Source organism: Neopelma chrysocephalum, unplaced genomic scaffold, assembly GCF_003984885.1.
Source record: "Neopelma chrysocephalum unplaced genomic scaffold, ASM398488v2 Primary Assembly neopelma1_100, whole genome shotgun sequence".
Taxonomy (NCBI): Eukaryota; Metazoa; Chordata; class Aves; order Passeriformes; family Pipridae; genus Neopelma; species Neopelma chrysocephalum.
This window is the reverse complement of record NW_020897763.1, coordinates 3,000,532-3,022,831: the sequence shown is the minus strand read 5'-3', so window position 1 is coordinate 3,022,831 and position 22,300 is coordinate 3,000,532. Positions and strand designations below refer to the sequence as shown.

Genomic DNA, 22,300 nt, shown 5'->3' with positions numbered 1-22,300 from the left:
CCAGAGAGAAACAATCGCTTTCCTGCCGGATAAATTTGTTCCTCTCTCATGTTGGGCTGAGCAATTGCTTTTTCTTAAAATAAAAACCTGAGATATTAAGTACTTCCCTCTCTAAATGGAATCATTAGGAAGTTTTAGCGAGCAGCTTTTATTTCTTGAGGGATCCTTTAAAGCAGCACAAAAAAGGAGGCACATTTCTGGCCTTCCCACGCATTTCACTCGCTTTCCTCGTCCCCGAGTTTGTTGGTAGTAAAAACACACGGAGCTTGTGAGGATCCTTATTCTGGGTGACCAAAAAGCCCCAGCATAAAAGCAGCTCTAGGGAAGGGCTTAGAGGAGGCTCTGGATGGCACCAGCACTGGGGGAATTCAGCACTGACGTCAGCCAGAGCCAGGGCAAACCCAAAGCCTTTGCTGGAGACCAAAACTGCTCTGGCACAGCAAAGCAGGGATTTACTGAGCCGGAGGGAAAACATTCCCTGCAATGAACTCCAGGAGAGCAGCTCCAGCTTCAGGCTGAGGGAGCTCACAGCCGTTCCCTGGGGCTCCTCAGAGCCTGGAAAAGCTGTGGCTGCCCCATCCCTGGAAGTGTCCAAGGCCAGGCTGGACGGGGCTTGGAGCAGCCTGGGCCAGTGGAAGGTGTCCCTGCCCGTGGCAGGGGGTGGGACTGGATGGGCTTTAAGGTCCCTTCCAAACCATTCTGGGATTCCATGATCCCTCAGTGCCACCCAGGGAAGATGCTCCATCCTGGCTTGATTTTCCCAGCGGGGTGAAGTGATGGCACTTCACAGCACCCGGGCATGTGCCATGGGGACGGGGCATTGAACAGTGGGAACCACCTTCTCCTGCACATGATGCATCAAGGACTGTTCCTCTTTCCTCTGCTGAAGGCCTGAAGATGAAGCTTGACCAGGAAAAAAGTTGCTGTGGAGCCCAAGTGGGAATTCTCAGCTGGGGCAGAGCCAAGACAGGAACAGGATAAAGGCACTGGGGAGGCTGCAGCCCTCGCTTACCTGCACCATGTTCCTGCCATGAGGCTCATTTTCCCCTTTTCAAGAGCCTTCTGGTGCTATCAAAGTAAAGATCCACTTCCCAAAACCAGGGATCCACTTCCCAAAACCAGGGATCCACTTCCCAAAACCAGGGATCCACTTCCCAAAACCAGCCCTCCCAGGGACATAAAGCAACCCTGGGTGCTTGAGGAGCTCTGCTCCTGTTTGTACCCACTGGGAGCTCATCCCCTGCAACCCAGGGCTCAGCCTGGCTCTGGGGTGGCATTTGGGTGCCCAGATGAGTTACCCCACATCACCTGAGCCGTCAGAGCCCTTCCCAGCTCTGCTTTCACCTGGTGCCAACCCCCTGCAGTCCCGGGCAGCAGAGCTGTGCCCGCCGAGGGACAGCAGGCACAGCCACCAGCTCCGGGAGGGAACAGGTTTAACTCCAGCTCAGTAATTAATTCCTGCCAGTGAAGGAGGGTTTCTGTGCAGGGACCGGCTTTGATGTGATTGCTTTGGTTTAATTAAGCTCCTGCTTGCACCCAGGGCCCCAAGTGCTCACGGGAACCTGGCTGGGCTCCACTGAACACACGGAGTTACCCGACCAGTTCTCCTGGGCAGAGGAGTTCCTGCAGCCCGGACAAAAGAACTCCTTTAAAGTCATCTGAGGGGAAAATGGGAGAGCTCAGCGCTGCCCTCAGCATCCCACCTGCCATGGAGATGTTCCTGGTGCCATTGGGACACCTCTGGACAGGCAGCTGGCACCTCACACCATGGGATGCCCATCCCACGGAGCATCCAGCAGTGTGGGTCCTCCTCAAGCAGGGATGAAAGCACCTGATACCTGGGCCTGGGTGGGCATCAGGTGGGCTGGAAGGTGTTCCCCTGGCCCAAACCCTGGCAGAGCTGCCCCAGTGCCCTGCAGTGCTGTAAATCCCACCAGCTCCATCCTGCAGGTCCAGCTCATCCCACAGGGAGCAGTCCAATGGGAAACGTGAGTCCTGGCTCTGGAACACCGAGGGTTTGCTCCAGGCCCCCTCCCAGCCCAGCATCCCTCATTAATTAATGAGCCCGGATGTCATTTGCTGTTTCATGGTGGCTGAGCCTGACTGGGGTCATTTACTCTGCTCCGATCAGGTCAGGGAATGTTAATGTGGTTTAATGGGTGTTTTCCTAACCCCCCCCTGCCCTCTCCCGTGGCTCCCGGGCAGCCTCATCCCCATGGGATGCGTGGGAAGGCAGTGCCACGGCCCCTGCCTGCGTGCCAGGCCTGCCCCAGCTGCCTGGGGCTGGTGGCCAGTGCGGGGGGGCCACGGCCACCAGAGGGTCCCTGTGCCACCCCCAGTCGTGGCCATGGGAATGGCCTTTGCCACCCCCACTCGTGGCCATGGGAATGTCCCTGTGCCACATCCAGCCATGAGAAGATCCCTGTGCCACCTCCATCCGTGGGAAAGTCCCTGTGCCACCTCCAGCCACACCCATGGGAAGACCCCTGTGCCACCTTCAGGCACAGCCAGGGGAAGGTCCCTGTGCCACCCCCAGCCATGGCCATGATGCCTCTTTGGTGACACCAAGAGATGCCAGAGCTGGAGCCTCAGGAAAGGAGCCCAGCCTGAGCTCGGTCTCAGACACATTTTTTATTAAATCTCTCACCAGGGGAAGACAAAAAGAATTAAATAAGTGCAATAGTTCCAGAGTCCTGCCTGGCACAGCCCTGGGTCCCTGGAGCTGCTCCCGGGAGCTCCACGGGACAGGGGGGCCCCATCCCCATTGTGGGGTCACAGCACTGAGGGTCCCGGGGCCAAGAGAGACAACCCCAGGGCCAGCAGGACCCAGGGCTCACTGCCACCATCCCACCTCAGCCACTCGGCCCGTCCCAGGTCAGGTCACACCATGGAGCCGCTGTCTCCCACCTTCTGCAGGAGCTGCAACAGGGACAGACCCAGATCAGCAGGAAAATCCACCCGTGCAGCCTCAGGGGGCCGTGGGGTGGCTGTGGTGACCTTCCCTGTCTGATCCCAACCTTCCCTGTCTGTTCCCAACTGCAGATCCCACCCAAGGGCTGCAGAGCCCCGGGGGCACATCAGCCCTGCTCACCTGGCTCAGCAGGGGGATGTTTGCCAGCGAGCCCAGGAACCCGAAAGCCACCGGGAAAAAGCTCCTGTGTCAACACAAAAGTCTGGGTTGGGCTCCGAGGAGGATCCCCTGGCTCTGCTCTCCCCCCCCCCAGGGGGGTCTGGGTGCCCTGGGACACACCTGAAGAGGGTGATGAAGCCGTAGGCCTCCAGCAGCATCCCCAGGATCGGCCACCGCATGAGGACAACGATCAGCCCCCCGAAAAAGAAGCTGGTGCCCTTCAGCTTGGGCCGCTGGAAGAAGAAGGTGAAGGTCCTCCTGAAGCCGATGATGAAGACCAAGCCAGAGAGGAAGAGGATCTGGGAGGAAGGAGGAAGGGGAGCGGGTCAGAGGAGCTCTTTGCTCCGTCCTGGGCTGTGCCCCGGCCCCACCGTACTCACGTTCCCAAAGGCCAGGAGCACGGAGTCAAAGTACAGGAGCATCCCAAAAAGGAGGAAGAAGAGGCCGAAGCCAACCAGCCCCACTCCAATCCCTGTGGAAGATGGGAGGGCTGAGACAAGGGCTCGGTTCCACACCTCAGGTCCCGTGTCAGGTTGTGGTCACTCCCTTCAGCACCTCCCTGTCCCATTCCCTCCCAGAAATACACTTTGGGTTTGTCTCCAAAGCTTAGAGACAGCCTTTGCACCTGTCCAGGCCTTGGGGCTGTTGGTGCCCTAGAAACCCCTGAGGGCTTCTGGAAAAAGAGTAGAAAAAATAAATGGGAAGAACCATCTCCAGCCTTTTCCTGAGCAGTGGCACGAAGGTGCCAGCGCAGGCAGCGACAGCGGAGGATGGAGCTGATCTCCAGATGATCCAGGCACCTCCCCAGCGCTGGTCCCCACATCCCCCTTGCCATTCCACCCCTCCCCCAGCCACCCCAGCCAGCAGCTTCCAGCCCTGGCGTGGAGCTGCCCTGGTCCCACAGGGATGGGCATCACCCACGGGTCACCCCGTGCCCACTTACGCTGGAAGTCGGTCAGAGACACCATCTTGCCGGTGCCGGTGCCGGGTGAGGCCGGGCGAGGGTGGCCCTGCCTCCACGGTGACCCTTGGAAAAGCCCTTTAGTCCCTGTGGTTCCCACGTCATCCTGCAAATCATTAACGGCCCCGGGGCAGCACCCGCCCCGCTGGCACAGCACCTCCCCTGGGGGGCACGTGGTGGCTCGTGGCCACTGGACCCTGCTGGTCCTGCCCTCCCTGGGGTGGGATGGACCCTGCCTGGAGGAATCCCTGAAATAGGGATAAAACAGGGAGCACGGGGCTCCTCCAGGGTGTCCGAGTGGCACCCGGGGGACAGCGAGGTCCCTGTGGCATCCTCCTCATTCCCGGCTCACATCCAGACTCTCCAGGGAAAGGAGAGTCCTGGGACTGTTTCATGTCCTGCTGTGGGAATAATGGCTCGACCAGACCCACTGGCTGTGGCCAACAGAGGGTCCCTTCGTGGCACATGTCACCCCTGAGCCACCCCCGGGGCCCTCTGTGCCCGTGACCCTCGGAGCAGCTCCAGCTCTTCCCAAACCAGGCCCGTTTTGTCCCTTGGCTTCACACAAAAAGGGGTTTAATTCCTGCCCAAGAACCAGCCACAGCCCCAAATAAACTCAACTGGGAGAAATGAACCCCAAAAACAGGGAGAGGGAGAAAAAGGTTCCTCAGAGAGAGGGAGGAGAAGGTGCCTCTGGAGAGATCCGTGGGCCAGGTGAGCCCCTTCCCTGCTGCCATTCATCCACCGTTTCTTTGGTCTAATATTAAAACCAAGGTCATCTCTAGACAAAAGACACACAAATGTTGTCGTTTCATAGATACTTTTATTTCTCTACCACTAGCAAAATATCCCAGAAAACAATCACCTCCCATCCCACCCTCCCCAATGCATAAATAGATTTCCTCCCGATGCAAATCCTTTCTCGGTTACAAGTCACTGGTATATGAAGTGTTATGAAAAATAATAACCAAAATAAAATTAATTAAGGTTGTTTTTTCTTTTTCTTGTTTTTTTTTTTTTTAAAACAAAACAAAACAAAAAAACAAAACCACAGCTGGGCTCCAAGGGCAGCCATGGGGACACACCTTGGTCACCCCCCTGCTGCGCTCAGGGACGGGGAAATAAACGTCATCTCTTAAAACTTACAGTCTCTGTATATTTTATTTTAAATAAATTTGCTTTTAATAAAAGCAGAGAAAAAATATATATATTTTAAATAGGTTTTTTTTTCTTTTTTTTTTCTTTTTTTTTTTCCCCTCTGATAAATTGGCAAAGAATCTGCTTTTTGTAACTCATGGGCAGGGCTGGTGCCAACAACCCCGCGGAGAGAGAGCTCGGCACAAACAGTTCCTCCCAGGAAAGAAGAGAAAAAAACAAATATAGATATATATTATAAATGTATAATTTCCATAAAACATATATTAAGGCATGTAATAGCAAAATAAAGGGCCAGCTTTATGAGCTAAGAGGGCTGAGGGAGGCTCAGGAGGGGGATTTAGGGCTCTGGGGGGGTCCTACAGTATTGCTAAGATGGGGTGCACGGGGAGGGCAATGGGGTGCAGGGGTCCTGGGGGGGGTCAGGATCAGCCAGTAGGGAAGTAGCTGTGGGATGGACGGTATCCAGCATCCAGCTCCTCGCTCCATCCTCCCTGCCCACCTCAGCCCCCCTGGGGGCAGCTCTGCCAACCACACATCCTGCCAGGGATTCTGCTTTTCCGGGCAGAACCCGCTTTTTTTTTCCCCCACCCTCCAGAACGTTAAAGCAAAGGGTAAATTTGCTACAGGAAATCCAAACAGCTGGAAGGGGCTGGAGTGCAACGGGAAGGGTCTGGGGGAGACACAGGGCCAGGCTTTGGGAGGGCTCGGAGGTGATGGTGGGACAGGGGCAGCCGAGGTGACCCCGCTGCTCCTGCCTGGCCCCTTCCCCTTCTCACCACTATCCTCACCCACTGGGGGGGTCCCTGATGACCCCACAGCTTCCCCACCCCACCTGGCACCCAGCTCCCTGCCCTGCTCCCATCCAACGTCCCCATCCCTGCCCACACCTCCTGCTCCGTGCCAGCGGTGTTCCGCTGCCCCAGGCAGCCCTAGTGCCACCCTGACCCCGCACAGGGCACTGCCCTGGGCACCTCCGTGTCCCCACAGCCCCACCTCCACCCACCCTGCTCCCAACACGGCTCCTCCTGCCTCCAGCCGAGCCCCAGCACCAGGAGGGACGGGACAGCCCAGGCCAGGAGGGTGCGAAAAGCAGGGTCAGGGCTCAAGGAGGGGAAGAGGTCCCCGAGGAGCTCAGATGGACCCTCCAAGCCTGGTGGAAGGTGGAAGCACCATCCGTGGTGGCGACTGGCTGGTCTCCACCCAGAGAGCCCCTTCACAGACCTTTGGGAGGCGTCCCAGGAGTCCCGACGCTCCCCAGGGATGCCCTGGCAGGAAGGTGCCCGCTGTGCCAGTGGTTGCTGTCACAGATGTCCCTGCCCGGCTGCCCGTGTGGGCCTGGCACCCAGGACACGATAGATCTGTCCCTGTGCCCACTGCCAGCCCGGGGGCTCCTCGGGGACCATCTCCAGCACCCCCACGTCTCCTCGGCCGGGGCAGAGCAGCCGGTGCTGTCGGTGCCGCATCCCCCCCGCGCGGCCATGCCGGGTGGTCTCGCCGTCGGAGGGAGGGAAGGGGGTCCAGGAGAACAAAAAACGATGGCGAGAGGTTCGGTGTCGTGTCGGTGGGGGGGCTAAAACGTGGCCCCGTGGAACTTGATGGCGCCGGCAGCAGCCAGGGCTTGAGCTGGAGGGGCGGGAGAGCAGGGCTGAGTGGGGTTCTGAGGCAGTCCCCATGCCCACCCCGCAGCCCCCTCCCTGCCCTACGCGGGAAAACCTGGCACAGGTTTGGCTCTATGGCCCTGGACCCCCTGGAGGAACATCCACCCGAGCAGGGGGACGCTGCGTCCCCTCCCAGTTTGCAGCCACCAATTTCACGCCAGGCAGGTGAATCCCAGAGACGCCTCCCTTTCCTCCCTGCATGGCCCCCCTGCCCACAGCAGCCTGCTGAGCCCCCCGTGCCCACGCTGGGCTGACCCCCAGCGCCGTGGGGGACACTCGTGTTGGTCCATGGAGGAGACGGGGCTGACGTGGCTCAGGGAATGTTGGTTAGCTGGAGCAAGCAGCGATGGCCGGGCGCGGGGCGCAGAAGGGACACCCCGGCCGGGCTCCCCGGGCTGGAGAGGGGCTGGGCTGGGATGCGGTAGGAGAGAAGAGGTGCTTACGGTCACGGCTCACACACGCATTAAGTGGCTGCTGTCGGCGCCCCGGGGTTCGGCCGAGAGGGGGTTGGTCGGAGGAGCCGGGGAGGCTGGGGAGGTGGGAGGGCTGGGGGTAGCGCACTGAGCTGGAAACAGAAACGGGAGAAGGGCGTGAGGAACACACGGGCTGCGGCAGCGGGGAGGGCGCCCAGCCAGGGGTTAGCAGGGAGGAAAGGGACGGGGGAAAAGGAAGGGAGAAGGAAGGATGGCAGGCAGGCAGGGGGGAAGCAAGCGCGGGCAGGACAAACAGCCACAGCGGTGCCCGGTCCCGGCGCGCACACGTGAGCTCCCGGCAGGGCTCCTCATGGACACGGCACAGCGTGGCACCACCGTCACCCAGGGGCAGCATGGCACCGTGCTGACCTGAGCATGACATGCCACCACATCCCCTGGGCATGGGGTGCCACCAAAATCCCCTGGGTGTGGGGTGCCACCACATCCCCTGGGCATGGGGTGCCACCACAGTCCCCCAGGTATGGGGTGCTACCACTATCCCCTGGGCATGGGGTGCCACCACAATCCCCCTGGGCATGGGGTGCCACCACGCTCGCTCAGCCAAGGCGTGTCACCTCATGCCCACCCCAGCCAGGCACTCCCACCCCCTGCAAACGCTCCCAGCAAGGTGCTGGAAGCTGAGCCCTGCTGTAATAGCTGCTCCATCCCAGGATCTCCGGGGAAGGCAGCCCCAGGCATGGCGGGCAGGGCCCGGGAGCTGTTGGCTCTCCCACTGCCCAGGATCGACACACTACTGACCCCTCTCTGCCCATCGTGACTCCTTGCTCTTGCTGCCAAACCAACACCTGACGTGCCCAACCTGCCTTGCCCTCATCCCTGCTGCCCACCCGGCATGCAGTGCTCCCGGGGGGGTGTAGGGACCCCCAAGCCCCCCAAGCCCCCCGGCCCTCACCTGAGAGCATGCGGCCGCGACGCGAGGCCTCGGCAGCCAGGGCGCACGAGATCTCGATCCTCTTCTCCTGCTCCTGCAGCTGCGTCTCGGGGTCCTGGGGGGTGTCCACCTCCCCCTCGCCCAGGGGGATCACGTTCTGCAGGCTGAGTGGAGCACCCGGTGTCAGTGCCCATGCCAGGCCCCTCGGGGTGGCCGGGGAAGGGTTCACCCCCCCCCCAGGGATGGCTGGCACGGGCACCGCAGCCCCACCTGGATTTGGCAATGAGGGTCTTGATCCTTTCCACCTTCTTCTGCTTCTCCTTCATCTCCTCGGGGCTGAGGGGTGATTCGGGCTCCAGCTCGACGTACCGCTCGGGGATGAGGACTTTGTCAGGCGTGGAGAGCTGGGGGCGGTGGAAAGGGGTGAGTCCTGTGCTGGGCACGGGGGACCCGTCCCCCTCCAGCACCGCCTGCCCCGCTCACCCCAACACCCGCCTGGGCAAGGGCAGCCCCTGGTTAGCGGCTCCAGGATGGATCAACCTCCCAGGGATGCCCCACGCCCCCGGGACACCCCGTGCTCACCTCCTTGTGGATGTCCACGTCGTAGTGCTGCGGCTCCAGCTCCATCTTGCGCAGCCGGGCGATCTCCTCCTGGGGGGTCTCGTACACCTTCCCGGGGTCGTCCGAGCGCAGCGCAGCCTCCAGGTCCGAGATATCCACCTCGTGGATGCTGCGGTGCCGGCGCACCTGCGAGGGACCCCGGCCCGGCTGAGCCCCCCTGGATGTCACCCTGTCCCCTTCCCCGGCCCCCAGCATCCCCTCTGCTCTGGGAGGGACCTGCCAGGTGCAGGGACTCACCACTTTGTAGGAGGTGGGGGTCTTGGTGCCGGGGGGTTCGGGCTGCTGGCTGCTGGGGAGTTGCAAACTGCGCCGCTTCTCCTTCATGGAGCCGCTCTGGTGGCGCTTCATGCGGTCGATCTGCTCCTCCACGCTCATCTTCACCTTTGTCTCGGTGGCGAACACAGCACTCTTTGGTCTCTCCTGGGGAAAGTCCAGCCCCGGGTCACCCACCTCTGCCCCATCCTCCCGGTGCCACGACCCTCTGCCGTGGGCTGCTGGGCTCAGCCCTTTGCCGGATGCCCGCCTCTGGGATGGGGGGATCACCCAGGAATCACCCAGGAATTACCCAGGAGGAATTTCAAGGAGTGGATGGTGAGACACGGAGCCACTCAGCAGCAGGCTCCTCTCTGCAGGCTGCACCACAGCCCCCTCCCAGCTCACCCAGTCCCCCCAGCCCGGCCCCCAGCCCCTCCAGCCGAGCCCTACCCGGGAGCTGAGCCCGTTGGCCATGCCAGCAACGCTCCTCCTCGCCACCACCTCCTCCTCCGCAGGAGACTTGGTCCTGGGGGGGACGATTCCCACTGCGGAGCAAAGCAGAACGCCGGGCTGAGCCCCCCCAGGGACCAAGGGCAGGGTCCCAGCAGGGTCCTCAGGGGTCCTGCTGTCCCCAGTCGAGCCATACCCTTGTTGAGAGCCGCCTGCTTCTCCGCATCCTGCTCCTGCCGGCCCTGCAGGAGCCCCTCGCCCGGGGGGCCGGGGGGGCTGGGTCGCTGCGCCTCCTTCTTGCTCTGCTCGAAGCCTGGTTTGGGCTGTGGGAGGGAAGCAGGGCCCTGGTGAGCCCCCCTGTCCTGTCTGGGGGCCACGCTCTGCCTGGGGACACCCCCTGCTCTCCACAGCCATGGACACGCTCCTGGGAGCGGATGGACACACAGACACCAGCCACAGGCCAGGCTTCTCCACGGGAAAAGCTCCCTGAAAGGCTGATGATCCCACCACGGCACCCAGGAGCTCTGGGACAGGCACACCCTGGATCCGTGCTGGGCTCCAGCCAGACCCCGTGCCTGCGGGAAGGGGGGTGGTCCCACAGGGGCAGGAGTTGGGACAGGCATGAGAGCGAGCCAAGGGCCATTTCTGGGGTCCTTCCCCGCCTTGTATCCCATGGGAACAGCCTGCCTGGAGCCCAGGAACTGTTGGTGTGAGGGAGGGCTGTGGCAATGGGCCAAGCAGCCCAGGGTGCCCCCTAAATGGACACAATGCACCCAGACACCCCTCACACCCTGTGGATCCACGTGCAACCACCCCTGTGCCACCCACAGCTGCTGGAAGTGCTGGCAGTGGGGTCTGTGACCCTTCCCAGCTCTGCTTTGCAGTGCCAGCCCCCACGGGACACACATCCCAACCCCAAGCTGCAGGGACACCAGTGGCTCCTGGTGCCCACACCTGGCCCCTTCCCCTGGCACGAGCACGGCCGAGGCAGCAGCAGCAATTCCCAAATCCAGGTTTGCCCCGGTGGGCAGGAGCCGGGGGTTCACCCCCATGGGCAGAGCCCGCCAGCACCACACAGGGAGCGGTGCCACCGAAGGACAGTGAGAGAGGTGAGGGCAGAGGAAAGCAGACAGGGTGATGCCAAGGGCTGTGGCAGCCTTGGGGCTGCCCAGGAGGGGATAATCCGTGTCCTGAGCGGGCACAGTGGGCACTGGGGACCTGCTGGGGACACGAGGGTCCTGGGGGGGCTGCCCAGGGGACAGCAGGTAGAGCCACGTGCTGCTGTCCCCACGCCAAGTGCCACCTCCACGCTGTCCCTGCGGGCTCGGGGTGGGCAGCTCCGTGTCCTGCCTCATCCCAGCCCCTGCCACGTCTCGGGGAGGAGGAGGACGGGGTGGCAGCTGCCCTGGGGTTCGGTACCTGTCCCCGCTTGGCCTCTGCCCCGCCTTGCTGCCAGGAAGGGGACGTGGGGTAGGGCCAGAGGCGGCTCTCGCTGGGCAGCGGAGGGACGGCCGGAGGAGACTCCAGGGGGACGTAGGACTTGGGGAGGGGAGGTCGAGGCGGGCCTGGTTCCTGGGGCGGAGCGTGAAGGGGGGAGAGCAGAGAAGGAAGAGAGAGTTAGAGAAAGATTGAGGCAACACACACAGTGGAAGCGCCGAGCTGAGGAGGGCAGGAGGGAGAGCGGCGGCTCCGGGGTGTCCCCGGGCAGAGGGGGACAGAGCATCCCACCCCACTGCTGAGGGGGACACTGCATCCCACCATCTGTGTGGCCCAAACAGTGCCCCCAGGCAGAGCCACGAGGAGAGGCAGCTGTGCTCTGTGCCTGGTGCCCGGCATCCCCCAATCCCACCCCCAAACCCCCCCACTCGCTCACCTCGCCGGGTCCGGGCTTGGTGGGCGAGCCCTGGGAGCCAGAGATGAGGGAGAAGGGGCTGAGGGGGCTGGTGAGGCTGGCAGAGCTCAGGGGGCTGGCAGGGCTGTTGGAGCTGTACGTCCCCGAGGGGCCCAGGGCCACTGTGGAGAGGAGCAGGAATAAGATAATAATATGATGATTATAATAAGGTAATAATAAGATAATAATAAGGGCCACCATGTCCCCGAGCAGGAGCTGCTGCCTGCCCAGAGTCACCAGGGACACCCCACGACATGGCACGTTGGGGTCTTGGCTGGGCAGGGACAGAGCCCACCCACCTCTGTGCTTGGCAGTGTCGGTGCCACGGGACGGGTTGTTCTTCCTCAGCCCCTCCATCACGTCCTGGATCCGCCAGATCTCCTTCTGGATCTGCCGGTTGAGCATTTCGTTCTGGACGGGGAGGAAAGGCAGAGGTCAGAGCAGGACACGAGGGCTGAAGGAACTGGGGGGGCTTCCACTCCCTCTGGGGGGACCCCAGGGATGGCAGGGGGACCCACTCACCTGGATGTCCAGGTTCAGCTGCTCCCACAGGTCGTCGTGCAGGGTGGACACCTCGCTCTCCAGGCTCTCGTACTCGGCGGTGCTGTTTGCCAAGGCCTGGGGGGAAGGTGGGTCAGGGGGGTCCTTGGCAGGTTCCTCCCCTGGTTGGAAGCAGCTCTGGACCACCCGGGAAAGCAGGAGGAGGCTGCACCCAACACAGCCCCCCGAGCTGGGGAGGGGGTGGCAGGAGAGGGGACAAGCTCTGAGGTGCCCGTGGGAGCACCCGGTGGCAACAGGCAGGGACAGGGACAGAACCAGTGGCTGGGTGGCACCTCGAGGGCTAATTTGTTTTGTGCCCCGTGAGGGATTTTGGCTCCTCTGGCCCCCAGCCAGTTAAGGGGAATTCCCTTTTTGTTTTCTTTCCGGGAAGGGAGAGAAGGGACACAGTGTGAAGGTCCCCAAGAGGAGGGAGGGCTCTGTTACCGTGCTGGCCTGAGACAGCTCCACACGGATGTTGATGAGCTGGTTCTGGAGCGACTCCTTCTTGTGCAGCAGCTTCTCTGGGTAGGCAGGTTGGCTCCCAAACATCTCCAGCTCCTGGTGCGTCCCCATCAGGGCACTCTCCAGGCTCTCCTGGATGGAACGGGAGGGAGACAGAGCTGTGAGAGCGTGGCTGATGCAGGAGCTCTGACTCCCTTCCTGAACAGGGCACTAACACCCGGGGAATCCTGGGGCTGTGCATGGCCAGGGCACCTCCCTCACCTCAGAAACATCCCCACTGAGCTGCCTCCAAGGGAGCAGGACATTTGCCCAGAGAAGTTGTGGCTGCCTCACCCCTGGAAGTGTCCAAGGCCAGGTTGGACGGGGCTTGGAGCAACCTGGGCCAGTGGAAGGTGTCCCTGCCCGTGGCAGGGGGCTTGAAACAACGTGACCCTTAAGGTCTCTTCCAACCCAAACCATTCTGTGACAAGTCACCTCCTCACCAGGCAGGGGCTGCCTGGGCAGGGCCATCCCCTGTCCCCAGAGGGCCACCCCCTGTCCCCAGAGGGTCACTCGAGCTGCCACCACGCACCTTCTCAGCTCGGAGCTGCTGCACCAGCCTCTCCTGCTCCCGCAGCACCTTGTTCTGCTCACAGAGCTTCCCCAGCAGCTTCTGTGCCAGGAGGGAAAGAGAGAGGGGGGGAGGGGATGAGGAGGGTGAGGGTCCAGCACCGTCTCCCACCTGGGAGAGGAAGGATGCAGGCAGGACACACCCCATAGGGTTGGGTTGGTGGGATGTGTGGCCTTGGGGAGGGTTTCCAGCCTCCTGCTCTCATTGCAGGGGCTTCACCCCCAGCCAGGGTGGCACGGGATGAACTGGGAGATGAAGGATTTGCTCCCTGAGGAGCACAGACCAAACTGGGGGCAGCTCCCAGCTGTGGGAGCATGGGGCACAGCTCTCTCTGTGGGGACAGCAGGACTGCTGGGGGAGGGAAAGGGGGGCCACACAGGACAGACATTTGCTCTTACATCGGTGTCTTGCTCGCTGATCTTGTAGGGATGCAGAGTGTCCCTGAAGGCCTCCGGGAAGGGCGTCACCTGCAAGCAGAGAGTGGGATGAGCCCAGCCCTGGGATCCCCAGGGAAGGGGAGGCAGCTCCCAGCCCCTCTCTCCCATCCCTGTGAGTGGGGAAAGAGAGGGAAGAGCCGAGTCCTGGAGGTGGTGGGTGCTCCCCATCAATTGGGAGGCACTGGGATGTCAGTGCTGGACATGGATGAAGTCACAGCCTCCCTGCCCATCAGCTGGCGAGCCACTGGAATTATCCAGACACAGCCTCTCCACAGGAGCCAAGGGCTGAGCTAAAGAGATGCCTCGTGAATCATTAACTGCCACCATTCCAGAGGCAGGGAAACAAAGGCAGCGAGATTGAGCTGTAATTCCACTTAGCAGAGTGGAAACACCTATAAATCAGCAGCTGCAGCAGGGCCTGTTTACCACCACCCGGCTTCTCCGTGAGTCACTTTCCTTTCCTGGAAATCTAAATTACTAATGGGACCTCAGCAATTAAATGCCTCCAAGATCTGGAGATGAAAGGCAGAAGATAGGAAGAAGGGGATCATTATTGCTAGAAAGCAAGATGCTACTTTAGAGCCATTTAAACTACGGGATAATGCAAAGGGACCTGAATCTGGGAAGTGCCAGCGGGGCTGGAGGCAGAGCCTGGTGGATTGGGATGCTGCTGCCTCCGGGCAGGGAGCCCAGCCAGGAGAGCATCCCAGGGGCTCAGGTTTCACCCTCCAGCACATCCCTGCTCACAGCAGATGGAAACAGGAGCCTTTGTTGTTGGAAAACCCCAGCGATCTCCGGGCTGCTGGCACAGCCAGAAGGTACCCTGGTGCCCCAAGACCCCCTGTCTGGGGTGGGTGGCACGGTGGGCTCAAGTGATGGGACCTGCCTGTGCTGGGAGCCGCAACCCAACACCAGCAGGAACATCCCGATGCTGGGAACAGAAGGAGCCAGAGCCTCCGGGGGGTAAAAGGCTGTTTCCTCTCCCTGTTGCAGGAGTTATTGCGTTGGTTTAAGAGCCTCGGGCTGGATTCCTGTCTGCAATCATCCCACACCTCCTCCTCGCCTCATCAGATGGCAAAACAAGGATGAGCCCAGCCCCGAGCGCAGCCCGAACGAGGATGAGAGTCGAGGATGAGAGTCCAGCACCGCCGCGTCCCCGCTCGGCGCAAGGATTTGCCAGATTTTAATGGCTCATGGATGGATTAGCAAAGCCTGGGATGGACCAGCAGGCCCCCGAGGGGGGTGATGCGCCGCGTGGATGCCGGGTCTGCATGAGTGGCGATGGCGGGAGGTGACCCCGGATGGCGCGGGGGGGCACGGCCGGACCCGCGGCCAGGCACGAGCCACGCGGGGCCCGGCGGCCCGAGCCTTACTTGCATGTAGAGCTGGGCCCTAGGGGAGGAGGTCTCCACCATCCTGTTGACCATACTGATCAGGGTCTCGCTCTCGCTCATCTGCGGCACACAGGGAAGGAAAGGGCACAGGTCAGCGGAGACGCGCCCGAGCTGCTGGCATCGCTCTGGGGGCCCTCGGGACGTGAAGTGCCACCTCCTGAGATGTCCCTGTGGGGACGGCCCCCCCCCGGGGCTGCTGCCGCTCCGTTGGGTGCGCCCAGGGCTGGCTGAGCGCCCCGAACGCTCTGGTGAGGGGAAAACACAGATAAAAACCGGAGCCGGCTCGGAGCTGCAAACGGCACAGACAGACACGGGCTCGGACAGAGACGCCACGGCGGCGGCAGCACAGCGGGTCCCAGCACACAGACGGACACACAGACCCTGCTCTCACGCTGGCTGGTGGCTCCGTGCCCAGTCGGGGCTGTGATGGCATCGGGGAGGTGACTGACAGCCGGGCGTGGGGACAGCGGTGTCCCCTTGTCCAGCCTGGCACAGCCTCCAGCAGGGTGGAACTGGGAGGTGGCACATTGAGGCCGTGCTGCCAGGCACGGATGTGATGGGTTTGGCATCCCTGTGCCCCCCCCAGAGCTGCAGCCGAGCCCTCCAGGGGGGCAGGACAGACCCCAAGCAGGGGTTCCTGGGGTGCACAGCCAGTGGTGACCACGGCTCCCTCGGAACCGGGTGATGGGGCCACTCAGGTCACCAGCACCAGAGTTCTACCACTGCCTCTGCCCACAGAAGTGCTGCAGGAGCCCACAGCCCTGAGCAGACCGTGCCAGGGGAGCCCCTCATGCCCAGGACCCCCAAGATCCAAGGGGTACTTTGAGCACAAACCAGGGACTGAACCCCAAGGGAGCCGCGCCTGTGGCTGGACGAGCAAGGAGAGAGAAAATAAAGCAGCAAGATGTTTGAAAAGAGACACTTGACAGCGTCACTCCCAATTAGTCTCTCCACAGGTCGGCGGGAGAGGAGGAGGAGGAGACGCAGAGCCTTTTTAGGGAGTGGTTTAAAGAGCCGGGGAGAGGCAGCGATGCTGCCGGTGGCCGCGAAACAGCCCAGAGAGCTTTTATTGCAGCGAGTGCTCCTGCCTGGCCCTGGCCCTGCTCCAAGGCAGACACAGATCGTGGCGATTGCTGCACCGGTGGAGATTTGCAGACTAATGAGATTGTCTCTGGAGCAGCTCCCTCAGTGCCAGCCTGGGCTGCAGCATTGCCCGGCAGCTCCCATCCCCAGCTCTGGCTGCAGCATCCACCTGGACACATTCCTGGGGGTGTCTCCCGGCTGTATTCCCTCCCCACGCTCCTGGGATGAAGTCAGTTCACCGTTTTGCTCCAAAAACCTGAGTGCTTTGGTGTCAGACCCCTCATGCCCACCTGCATCAAACTTTTCACCTCCGAGGAGGAACGGGGCCAACACGTCACCAAAACCACAGTCCCCAGGGGCCACCTGGCCACCCCCTGCATGGGGGACACCAGCCCTGGGACCCTCCAGCACAGCCACGCTGGCACCGTGCACATGTCCAGCTCTGACCTGGGGGGGTTTCGGAGCTGCTGCACCCCCTGAACCCCAGGGCAGCTCCCTGAAACCCCGGGAATGTAGGAAGCTGCCCCGGCCCCCCCACAACCCCCATCTCCAGCACACCACACAGAGGCACTGTCAGGGGGGGACTTTTCTGCCAAGCAATGAGCGACCCTACGGATGGGGAGGATGGAAGAAGCAAACCAAAGACCAACTCGTGCTGCTGGAATGCCAAGAAGGGTGAGGATGGATGGATGGACGGACGAGATGCTGCGCCGGGAGGGAAGGGGAAAGCCGCTGGGGACGGGGTGGGGGCACGAGGGGGCTAAAGCAGCAGGTGAGGTGGGGCTGGCAGCCAGCTCTGCCTACCTGCTGGTCCAAATACTCTAGGTTTCTTTGCAACTGAAGGTCTAAAAGTTCATCCTACCAGGAGCCAGCAGGCACGCGGCAAGAAACGAGCGGCAAAACATATAAAAGAAGAAGCACAAGCAGTTAGGTGAGGGCTATGGAAAGGCCTCCTGGCTGGGAAACGAGGCACCTCCGGGGCACAGGGCCGGGAACGCCGCCCTGGCCGTGCCCTGCGGACCCCGCTCGCCCTGCGGCTACGAGGATGGATGGCAGCATGGGTGGCTTATGGTAGCTCAGGCTTCTCCCTCCTCCGATGGTCCTGCCCCGTTGGTTTTGGGGTCGTGCTCTGCGGGGGGACCTCTCGGTGCCACCCCACCAGCTCCGGCCCCTCCGAGGGGAAACAACGCAGGAAAACGCAGCCGCTGTCGCCAGAAGGGAGGAAGCAGAGGGGGAGAGGCAGGGGGTGCAACCACCCTGGGGAAGACGGGGGTCCAAGGGTGTCCCACTGGTGCAGAGCAGGGGCCAGAGGCCCTTTCACAAAGATTTCCTTTGGGAATGACCGGGAGGGACCAGTAAAAGGACCTTCAGTCCCGACCTGGCCCAGAGCGGCCCAGCTGTGACTCACAAAGCTGCCCCTGGAGTGCAGTGGTTCCTCCTTGGCCACCTGAGTGGGGACCCCCCAAACTGACCCCCCCTCCCCGGGCCAGCAGCGCACGTACCATTTTGTCGTGGATGGTGGGGGATGCCGGGAAGTGGTACGGATACACTCCGGCCGGGACGGGCCGCCTGTCACCCAGGTAGTCGTACTGTGAAGAGAGGAGACCCCACCCCCAAATCAGAGACACGTGAGAGGCGTGTGAGAGCCAGAGAGCACAGGAGAGGACAGACCCCGGCTCCCGGCAGGGTCAGGCCTGGCTTTGTGACAGGGACACCAGCACCCCCTGCTTGGGAGCACATCACCCATGGCGGCCTTGAGCACCCCATCCCATTCATCCATCCATTCCTCTGGAACAACCACAGCCAGGGCAGCTCTGCGGGATCACCAGGGGGGTCCCCAAAGCCACCAGCTGCCGCAAGGTGGCCAGGCTGTGCACGCAGAGGGGAGACGCCGTGCTGCAGCACCCCTGCCCTGCCCTGCCCTCCCCGGCGAGGGTCCCCCTCCGTCCCTGCCCATCCCCATCCCGGCGGGCACTCTCCTCACCTTGGGCGAGCTGATGGAGCGCCTCATCATGAAGGGGGTGGGGTCGGCGTAGATCTCGTCGCCGCGGGGCGGGAGCCGCTCGAAGCGGGCGCTGGGCGAGCGCACGGGCGAGTAAACCCGCGGCCGGCTGTAGGAGCCCTGGCTGGGCGAGCGCGGCACCGAGCGGGACCGCGGCTGCAGCGACATCCTCCGCAGGGAGCCCGAGGCCGCGTCCACCTCGTCCAGGTAGGGCGGCTGCCTCCCGGGGGGGGCCGGCAGCCACAGCGGCACGTCCTGCCGGCCGAACCCGGCCGGGTCCTTCCAGTCCCGCAGCTGGAAGGTGCCCCCGTTGCGGAAGGAGTGGCGCTTGTCCTCCAGCGCCCAGGGCGGGCTCACGCGGTCGAAGGCGGGCATGGAGCAGATGCTGTCGGGGCGCACCCCCGCGGGGTAGTACTGGTACTCCTCGGGGTACTGCGGCGAGTAGGGGGAGTAGTAGTCGGGCACCCGGCGAGGCACGGGGTAAAACCTGGTGGGGCTGGAGCGGGGAAGAGGGTTGTGAGAGCCAGGCTGGAGGGCAGGCAGTGCCCAGGGTCCAGGGGGCAAGGACAGACTCGGAGCAGGCAGCTCCGACACTACTGTCTGGAAAGCTGGATGGATGGCAGCCCTCCTCCCAGGGACTGGAAGGTGCCCACCCCTCCTGGCATCCCTCTTCCAGAGATGCCATGGTGGCCTCGCCTCCTGGCATTCCTCTTCCCAGAGATCCTGTGGTGGCCTCCGCTCCTGGTATCCCTCCTCCTGGGGACCCCCAAAAATCCACCTCCCCAAAATCCACCCTGCCTGATTCTTCAGGGCATCCCCTACGCAGCTCATGGAGAGAAAGGAGAGCCAGAAAGGAGATCTTCTGACCCCAGGAGGGCAGGAAGCAGGTGGGAAGGGGAAGAACATTCCCAGAAGGACAAGCCCGGCGGAAGGGAGCGGGGTCTCACCTCCGCAGCTCCTCGGGGGGCACGTTCCCGCGGCGGGAGTTCACCCACTGCTGCAGCTGCGTCATGGAGCTCTTGCGCTGGGCCACCTTGTCGGGGTTGGGGCGGGGGGCGGCGGCCCGGCGGGGGTCCCTGCTCTCTCCGTCGGGCGGGGGGAAGGCGGTGCTGCCGGGCCGGCTGGGGGACGGGTACGGCCACCCGTTGGGCTGCGGCGGCCGCTCGGCGCTGCCCGGCCCCCGCGGCGCCTCGGGGTAGGGGCTGCCGGGCTCCGAGGGCCCCTCCTGCCCGCCCACGCCGTTGGCCTTGGCCAGCGGCTCCTTCTTGCCCTCCGCCCGCTCCGGCTTCCTCTCCATCTTCTCGGAGCCGCGGCCGTCGCCCTCCCCGCGGGTCTTGGCGTCGGGGTCGGCTTTGGGGTGCTCGCGGTGGGCGCTGTTGCAGTGCAGGTGGTGGTGGTGTTTGCTGGGGGGGATGTTCTCCGAGTCCGGCTTCTCGTGCCTGGGGGGGTGCCGAGACAAGGAGAGAGGGGTCACCTTCCCTCTGCGACACCCCTGAGGCGGCCAGACACGTCCTGACCCTTCCTCGGCCTCGGGGGGCCGGCGCCACCCCAGCTCCCTTCTCCAGAGGGTCCCTCGCGCTCCTAAAAGTCCCCGGCCATGATGTACAAACCCCATCCCCGGGAGAGCAGAGGGGTGGCACGGGGAGCTGGTGGGCGCTGACCTCTGGGTCGGGGGGATCTGCACCCGGGCGGCCTCGCCCATGGCTTGGATCCAGGATTCCTGCTCCTCCGTGTTCTCGGCGCTGAAGAAGTAGGTGCGGATGCCGGCGTGCTCGGCCTGGGGAGACACGGGCTGCCCGTTACTCGCCGGCGTCTCCTCCACCCAGCACACCGTCACCTGCAGGGGGGCACACAAGTGGGAGAGAGAGAGAGAGAGAGAGAGAGAGAGAGAGACAGGAGGGTGAGAGCTCCACTTCCACCCCGGTACGAGGTCCTGGCAGCGCAGGAGAAGCCAGGAGTGGTCCTTCCCTGCTGCAGGAGCCTCCCAGCCGCATGCACCCTCCCACTGAGCAGCAGGAAGGCTCTGCATTCCCTGGGGTCATGATCCCCCCGGGGTCACTCCCAGAGGTGTTCAGGGCCAGCCCTGCCCAGAGCCCCCCAGCAGAGGAGCAGCACCCCAGTACAGAGGTTGCTGCACCCCAATGGGGCACAGGGGGGCTGGTGAAGGGTTTATGTCCCAGCGAGAGCAGCAGCAGTGTTGGAGCATCATCCATGCAGGGTGAGGGGGAAGGTGGTTTCTTGGCCTGGAAAATGTTTTTTGGGGGGCGAAAGGTTTGCTTTTGCTCCCAGATGTTGGTGCCCGTTCTCCACCCAGAACGTGCTGGAAGGCACGTGGTTACTTAGGGCCTTTTTGAAGCTTCCACCTTCCCCCTCTCTGGAAAGGGATGGGAAGATGCAAGGAGGAAGAAAAGGAGGGAAGCAGGAGGGTTTTCCCCCTGAAAGACTTTCAGGGCTCAATCTCTTTAAAAAAAAAAAAATTAAAAAAAATTGAGGATTTTTATTGATTGATTCAAACCCTCTCTTGGGTTTCCATCCTCCCCAGAACATGGGCACTGTGCCCAGCTGGGGGTCACCTCCTGAGCCCCCCATGCACTCCTGCCCCTGCAAGCTCTGCAGCCAGAGGAAAAGATGCAATCAAAGGGATTCACACCCTGGATTAGTGGGGGGGGGGGGTGGAGCATGCGGGCGAGCCTGGGGGTCCCTCACCCTCTGCATGCACCAGAAACACAAGAAGGTACTACCTAGGTGGTGGCTGGGTGCTGGTGTGGTGGGTGGCACCAAGAGACCCCTCCTGTCCAGGGATCCTCACCCGCAGAGAGAGGAGGAGGAGGAAACACAGACACGGGGTCAGCAGGGCAGGAACAAACCTCCCCCGGCCCTCGGGACCCTCTCTAACCTTCTCGGGACAAATCCATCCTCCCAAAGCCTGGGAGCAACACCAGCATGGAGCTCAGCAGAGCTCAGCTCGTGGGCAGCAGCTTTACAAGGCTTTTCCCCACCGGTGTCACAGAGACATTTCATAGAATCATGGGATGTTTGAGGTTGGGAAAGTCCTCCAGGACCATCGAGTCCAACCTGTGCCCAGTCCCCACCTTGTGCCCCAGCCCAGGGCACTGAGTGCCATGGCCAGTCCTTCCTTGGACACCTCCAGGGGTGGGGACTCCACCACCTCCCTGGGCAGCCCCTTCCAATGCCTGACCACCCTTTCCAGGAGGAAATTTTTCCCTAATATCCAACCTGACCCTGCCCTGGCACAGCTTGAGGCCGTTCCCTCTCCTCCTGTCCCTTGTTCCCTGGGAGCAGAGCCCGACCCCTCCCCGGCTCCCCCCTCCTGTCAGGGGGTTGCAGAGCCAGAAGGTCCCCCCTGAGCCTCCTTTTCTCCAGGCTGAGCCCCCCCAGCTCCCTCAGCTGCTCCTGCTGCTCCAGCCCCTTCCCCAGCTCCCTCAGCTGCAGGTTTAAGGGTGGAAGCTACAAAAATCCATCCCTTAGGCTGGAAATGCTCCTCAGCAGTGCCCTGCAGGGACCCAGCACTGGCTGCGGGCACAGGAAGGTGCAGGTTGGGTTTTTGCACAAGGGCATTGACCCATCAACAAGTGGGTGCCAACGTGACCCACGACCACTGGTGGCACGAGCAGCTGTGATGGTGAAGGTGCCTCATGATGCCAAAGGTGCCCAGTGATGCCCACAAGTGCCAGGGAAGCTCAGAGCCTGCTCTGATGCCAGGGATGGACGTGGGGGAGCAGCAGCCGCCCTCACCTCTCCCTGCTCTGCTCTCCACTCCAGCCCCACGGCAGTGACTCATCAGGGGCTCCTCCCTCCCAGTTACACTTCCCAGGCAAACAGCTCAAGCAGAGCCGGAGTTGGGGACACAACACCTCCATGCCTGGCTCTGGGAATGTTGCCAGGAAGCGCCGCGGCAGCCGGTGGGACAGGCTGGTGGGAGCAGCGATGGAGAGGGGAAACTGGGACGGGGAGAGGGGTAGGACCATCCAGCAAGGCCCTGCACCCAGCTCTGCCCTGGGCTGGGGGGGCAGCAGCAGGGGTTGGTGACCTTGGGGATGCTGCTCAGCCCACGTGTGCCTCAGTTTCCCCGGCAGAAGGCAGATCCACGCGGCGTATCCACAGGGGATCCCGGGATACGCAGTCAGCCCTCAGCCCAGCTTGCTCCAAGCCCCGTCACCAAGAAAGCCAGAAGAGCAGCAGGGACCCTGCCAGCATCACCGCCGCCCCAGTGCCACCCCAGTGCTGTCCCAGTGCCACCCCAGTGCCACCCCAGTGCCCTG

The 22,300-nt window shown here is 62.6% G+C and overlaps 2 protein-coding genes across 19 annotated transcripts in view; both read right to left on the bottom strand.

Moving 5' to 3' along the window:
- Nucleotides 1-2,622: 2,622 nt before the first annotated feature.
- Nucleotides 2,623-4,204, bottom strand: GOLT1A (golgi transport 1A). 2 transcript variants are annotated; one of them, XM_027695117.1, is made up of 5 exons: nucleotides 4,074-4,204; nucleotides 3,511-3,602; nucleotides 3,251-3,363; nucleotides 3,092-3,155; nucleotides 2,623-2,919 (listed from the first exon to the last, which is right to left on the bottom strand). In XM_027695117.1, the coding sequence occupies exons 1-5, from the start codon at nucleotides 4,096-4,098 to the stop codon at nucleotides 2,881-2,883; spliced, it is 333 nt and encodes a 110-aa protein (XP_027550918.1). In that variant the 5' UTR covers nucleotides 4,099-4,204; the 3' UTR covers nucleotides 2,623-2,880. The 2 variants fall into 2 exon arrangements, with proteins under 2 accessions (XP_027550918.1, XP_027550916.1); XM_027695115.1 differs by having other exon boundaries at nucleotides 2,624-2,919; nucleotides 3,251-3,429.
- A 1,108-nt stretch (nucleotides 4,205-5,312) lies between these two features.
- The window catches only part of PLEKHA6 (pleckstrin homology domain containing A6), a 43,155-nt gene continuing 26,167 nt past the window's right edge, over nucleotides 5,313-22,300 (bottom strand). For 7 of the 17 annotated variants that reach the window (XM_027695098.1, XM_027695109.1, XM_027695101.1 and 4 more), the window contains 21 exons: nucleotides 19,679-19,854; nucleotides 18,965-19,456; nucleotides 18,000-18,513; nucleotides 17,518-17,604; nucleotides 16,820-16,873; nucleotides 14,912-14,992; nucleotides 13,500-13,568; nucleotides 13,063-13,143; nucleotides 12,474-12,623; nucleotides 12,012-12,107; nucleotides 11,789-11,900; nucleotides 11,472-11,611; nucleotides 11,018-11,170; nucleotides 9,795-9,921; nucleotides 9,599-9,693; nucleotides 9,131-9,313; nucleotides 8,855-9,019; nucleotides 8,543-8,676; nucleotides 8,294-8,436; nucleotides 7,351-7,472; nucleotides 5,313-6,872 (listed from right to left, as the gene is read on the bottom strand). In XM_027695098.1, coding sequence (XP_027550899.1) covers nucleotides 7,360-7,472; nucleotides 8,294-8,436; nucleotides 8,543-8,676; nucleotides 8,855-9,019; nucleotides 9,131-9,313; nucleotides 9,599-9,693; nucleotides 9,795-9,921; nucleotides 11,018-11,170; nucleotides 11,472-11,611; nucleotides 11,789-11,900; nucleotides 12,012-12,107; nucleotides 12,474-12,623; nucleotides 13,063-13,143; nucleotides 13,500-13,568; nucleotides 14,912-14,992; nucleotides 16,820-16,873; nucleotides 17,518-17,604; nucleotides 18,000-18,513; nucleotides 18,965-19,456; nucleotides 19,679-19,854 — 3,165 coding nt within the window. In that variant the 3' untranslated portion in view covers nucleotides 5,313-6,872; nucleotides 7,351-7,359. Of the gene's footprint in view, nucleotides 6,873-7,350; nucleotides 7,473-8,293; nucleotides 8,437-8,542; nucleotides 8,677-8,854; nucleotides 9,020-9,130; nucleotides 9,314-9,598; nucleotides 9,694-9,794; nucleotides 9,922-11,017; nucleotides 11,171-11,471; nucleotides 11,612-11,788; nucleotides 11,901-12,011; nucleotides 12,108-12,473; nucleotides 12,624-13,062; nucleotides 13,144-13,499; nucleotides 13,569-14,911; nucleotides 14,993-16,819; nucleotides 16,874-17,517; nucleotides 17,605-17,999; nucleotides 18,514-18,964; nucleotides 19,457-19,678; nucleotides 19,855-20,758; nucleotides 21,159-22,300 lie in introns of those variants that run through there. The other 10 variants (XM_027695111.1, XM_027695112.1, XM_027695104.1 and 7 more) reach the window with 10 other exon arrangements.

Coding starts and splice junctions, on each gene's coding strand:
- GOLT1A (XM_027695115.1), bottom strand. CDS start 4,098: ATGGTGTCTCTGACCGACTTCCAGC. Junction 3,156..3,250: donor GGCTTCATCACCCTCTTCAG/GTGTGTCCCAGG, acceptor GTGTTGACACAG/GAGCTTTTTCCCGGTGGCTT. Junction 2,920..3,091: donor ACATCCCCCTGCTGAGCCAG/GTGAGCAGGGCT, acceptor TCCCTGTTGCAG/CTCCTGCAGAAGGTGGGAGA.